The sequence below is a fragment of the Triticum urartu genome, chromosome 7, assembly GCF_003073215.2.
Source record: "Triticum urartu cultivar G1812 chromosome 7, Tu2.1, whole genome shotgun sequence".
NCBI lineage: Eukaryota > Viridiplantae > Streptophyta > Magnoliopsida > Poales > Poaceae > Triticum > Triticum urartu.
The window spans coordinates 88,608,854-88,613,369 of record NC_053028.1 but is presented as its reverse complement, the minus strand read 5'-3'; the positions used below and the strand labels follow the sequence as shown (position 1 = coordinate 88,613,369).

At 43.2% G+C, this 4,516-nt stretch overlaps 1 protein-coding gene across 1 annotated transcript; it reads left to right on the top strand.

Moving 5' to 3' along the window:
- The first annotated feature begins 2,956 nt into the window (after nucleotides 1-2,956).
- Nucleotides 2,957-4,149, top strand: LOC125518454 ((+)-neomenthol dehydrogenase-like). Its single transcript, XM_048683288.1, has 3 exons — nucleotides 2,957-3,037; nucleotides 3,466-3,651; nucleotides 3,769-4,149. Exons 1-3 carry the CDS (start codon nucleotides 2,957-2,959, stop codon nucleotides 4,147-4,149), a joined length of 648 nt encoding a protein of 215 aa, XP_048539245.1.
- The last annotated feature ends 367 nt before the right edge of the window (nucleotides 4,150-4,516 follow it).

The window sequence follows — 4,516 nt, the reverse complement described above, 5'->3', positions numbered from 1 at the left end:
AGCCTCTAGTGATAAGATTAATAGTTCTAAGATTTCTAGTCATGTCAATAGCTTCATCAAGGGTAGGATGCATAGGATCAACATGAGGTGCACAAGGGCTAGCAATGTACTTGTTCAAATGATATTGATTGAAAATTACAGGCATCTCATTTTTCCACTCATGAAAATACTCTCCATAAAGAATAGGCACTCTATGTCTAAGACTCCCCAAAGTAGACTCATCCATCTTCCTCCAATGGTGATTAAACCAAGGCAATGGAGACCAATGCTCTAATACCACTTGTAGTATCTTGAGAAGAGGTGTCTAGAGGGGGGGGTGATTAGACACTAAGTACCAAAGTTGCAGTTTTTAATCTCTTTAGGTTTAAGTGGAGTTTAGGCACAAATTCAACATTCACAATACATAACAAGCAAGCATGCGAAGAGTATATGAGCAGCGGAAAGTAAAGCATGCAATTTGCAAGAATGTAAAGGGAAGGGTTTGGAGGATTCAAACGCAATTGGAGACACGGATGTTTTTGTCGTGGTTCCTATAGGTGGTGCTATCGTACATCCACGTTGGTGGAGACTTCAACCCACGAAGGGTAACGGTTGCGCGAGTCCACGGAGGGCTCCACCCACGAAGGGTCCATGAAGAAGCAACCTTCTCTATCCCACCATGGTCGTCGCCCACGAAGGACTTGCCTCACTAGCGGTAGATCTTCACGAAGTAGGCGATCTCCTTGCCCTTACAAACTCCTTGGTTCAACTCCACAATCTTGTCGGAGGCTCCCAAGTGACACCTAGCCAATCTAGGAGACACCACTCTCCAAGAAGTAACAAATGGTGTGTTGATGATGAACTCCTTGCTCTTGTGCTTCAAATGATAGTCTCCCCAACACTCAACTCTCTCTCACAGGATTTGGATTTGGTGGAAAGAGGATTTGAGTGGAAAGCAACTTGGGAAGGCTAGAGATCAAGATTCATGTGGTTGGAGTAGAATATCTTGGCCTCAACACATGAGTAGGTGGTTCTCTCTCAGAACTGGTAAGTTGGAAGTGTAGGTTTGTTCTGATGGCTCTCTCCACGAATGAAGAGGAGGTGGAGGGGTATATATAGCCTCCACACAAAATCTAACCGTTACACACAATTTACCAATCTCGGTGGGACCGAATCAACAAACTTGGTCGGACCGATTTAGTAAACCTAGTGACCGTTAGGGTTTTCGGCGGGACTGACATGCATCTTGGTAGGACCGATATGGTTAGGGTTAGGGCATAACGTAATCTCGGTGAGACCGATTACACAAACTTGGTGAGACCGATTTTGGTAATTAGCTAACCAGAGAGTTGGTCAGGCAAACTCGGTGAGACCGATTACTCAAACTCGGTGAGACCGATTTTGGTAATAAGCTAACCAGAAAGTTTGCATTGTAATCTCGGTAGTACCGATTGCACAAACTCGGTGAGACCGATTTTTGTAATGGACATACACAGAGAGATTACAATCCCATCTCGGTGAGACCAAGACCCCTATCGGTGAAACCGATTTGCCTACGGTTTGTGGCAGTGGCTATGACATTTGAACTCGGTGGCGCCGGATAGAAAGAATCGGTAGGGCCGAGTTTGACTTTAGGTTTAGGTCATATGAGTGGAAGTGGGAAAGTAGTTGAGGGTTTTGGAGCATATCACTAAGCACATGAAGCAAGAGGCTCATTAAGCAACACCTCATCCCTCCTTGATAGTATTGGCTTTTCCTATAGACTCAATGTGATCTTGCATCACTAAAATATAAAATGAAGAGTCTTGAGCTTTTGAGCTTGAGCCAATCCTTTGTCCTTAGCATCTTGAAGGAGTGCCCACATCCTTTAGTCCATGCCACTCCATTGTTGAACTCATCTCAAACATACTAGACAAAAGTGTTAGTCCAACAAGAGATATGTTGACATTAATTACCAAAACCACCTAGGGAGCACTTGTGCTTTCACACACACATACCTATCGAACACGGTTTACTTTTTTCCCGCCTTGTCTTCAGAAGAAGTCGTCGCTGTGGAAGTTGCTTCATCGACAGGCTTCACACCTCCCCCCACTTCAGATATTGCTTGACCCCAAGCAATGGCATCAAGAAATCTTTTCCGGAGAACATAGAGATCTTCCCATGTTGCAGAGGCCGCCGGGATGCCCAGCCACTTGATCAAGCACCTGTGGAATGGCTCTTCCACCTTTCTTCACCAGGCGCCTGTCAAGAATTGATTCTGGTGCCAAGTCATGAACACTGAGATCAATGAGCTTAGGGAGTTCAGAAAATACAGGAGTATAGTTAGGGGTGAATGGCTTGAGTTATGACACATGAAAAACTGGATGTATATGACTTTCTTCAGGCAAAGCCAATTTGTAAGCTGCCACGCCAATTTTGTCAGTCACTGTATATGGTCCATAGAACTTATAGGCTAACTTGGGGTATGGCCTATTCACCACTGAATGTTGAGCATATGGTTGAAGTTCCAGAAGAACTTGTTCCCCAATTTGAAATTGCCTGTCAGTTCTGCTCTTGTCTGCTTGAATTTTCATTCTATTATGTGTTGTTGCCAAATGTTGCTTAAGTGCTGCCAACTGAGCTTCCCTATCTTGCAGGAAGTCCATTGCTACATTGTTCTCTTGTTCTGTCAGTGAAATGCCCATACCCAATTCTGCTTCATACCCATAAAGTGCCTTAAATGGTGAACACCCTAATGAAGTATGAAAAGTAGAATTATACCATAATTCAGTCAAGGGCAGCCATGCTTTCCACTGTTTAGGAGATTCATGAATAGCACATCTAAGATACATTGATTGACACGCTCTGTCTGGCCATCTGTTTGTGGATGGTAGGAAGTACTCTTCAGCAGTTTGGTGCCCATCAGAGAAAATAGACTGGTCCAAAAATTGCTTGTAAAGATTTTATCTCTGTCTGAAACTATAGATTTTGGTAGGCCATGGAGTTTCACCACCTGATCCAGAAACACTCTAGCTACCCCAGGAGCTGTGAATGGATGTTTCAGAGGAATGAAATGACTGTACTTGGTAAGTCTATCCACCACTACCAAAATAGCATTGCTGGATTCAGACACAGGCAGTCCCTCGACAAAATCCATAGATAGGTCTTGCCAGGCACCCTGAGGGATAGGTAAGGGCTGTAGCAATCCACCAGGATGATGTTCTCATGCTTAGCTTGTTGGAAAATTTAACATTGCTTAACAAAGTTTTCTACATCTATCTTGATACCCTTCCAATGGAATACACATTGAAAGCTCTTCTTGTTCTGTAGCTTTCAGCTGCTTATCTATTTGAGCTGTTTACTTTGGGTTCAGAAAGCTGGCTTTTTCACTAGTATCAACAATGCATGTACTTTTCTTCTTCTTCTTTTGGGCATGGTTACGAATAGCATGTCGTCGGTACAACCAATGGTATGTGCTTCACTCACCGATTAATATTTGTGTTTCAGACATCTGGCAAGGCTGCTAATCTTCTTAAAGACGTATTCCAGAATTCCTATGACGAGGCATTAAACTGTCTCAATACCAATTACTATGGATGCAAACGGGTAACAGAGGCTCTTCTGCCACTTTTGAAGCTATCTACATCAGGTGCAAGGATTGTTAATGCCTCCTCCCTTGCGTTGGAGCTGAAGGTGCATCGTCTATATCTATTTTTTTCACCACTAAAATTCCTGCATTTCCACAAAAACTAAGGAGATATAGATACTATCAACACTTACCGTAGCACATGTAATTGATTTTGTTACCAGAGAATGCCAAACGAGAAGCTTCGAAATGATTTGTGCGACATCAACCTCTGGGATGAGGACCGAATAGAAGCAGTGTTGAACACATTCTTGGAGGACCTGAAGAACGGGCGGCTTGAACAGGCCGGGTGGCCCATCATGCTGCCAACATACAGTGTATCGAAAATGATCATCAATCTGTACACCAGGATCATGGCAAGGAGGTATCCAGAGATGCGCATCAATTGCGTTAGACCTGGCTTTGTCAAGACTGACATCTGCTGGAATCTAGGGCTATTGACTCCTGAACAAGGTGCAAGAGGGCCAGTCATGCTAGCTCTGCTCCCTGACAATGGACCAACTGGGTGCTATTTTGATCAGACAGAAATGGTGAACGTTTGGTGATCAACAGCTGAATGGATCATTGTCGGATAGTTTGAGTGATATTATTTCCCTTATTGTGAGACAATAACGACATCTTCATATCCTGACATAATAAACACAAAACACACGGTAAAATCTTCTCATGACCAGATGGTTGCTTGATAGTCTCTCGACTTTTCCCCTTAATACGATAGGTTACAATACAAACACATTTCATAATTAAAGATATCCATTGATCATTAAAACCCAATTTCTGCATCATATTTTGTAGGAAACTCCATTCCACCCTATCGTATGCCTTACTCATGTCTAACTTTATTGCAGCCACCCCATGATGCCCCCTCCTCTTGGAATTCAAGTAATGGATAAGATCATAGGCTAATAAAAC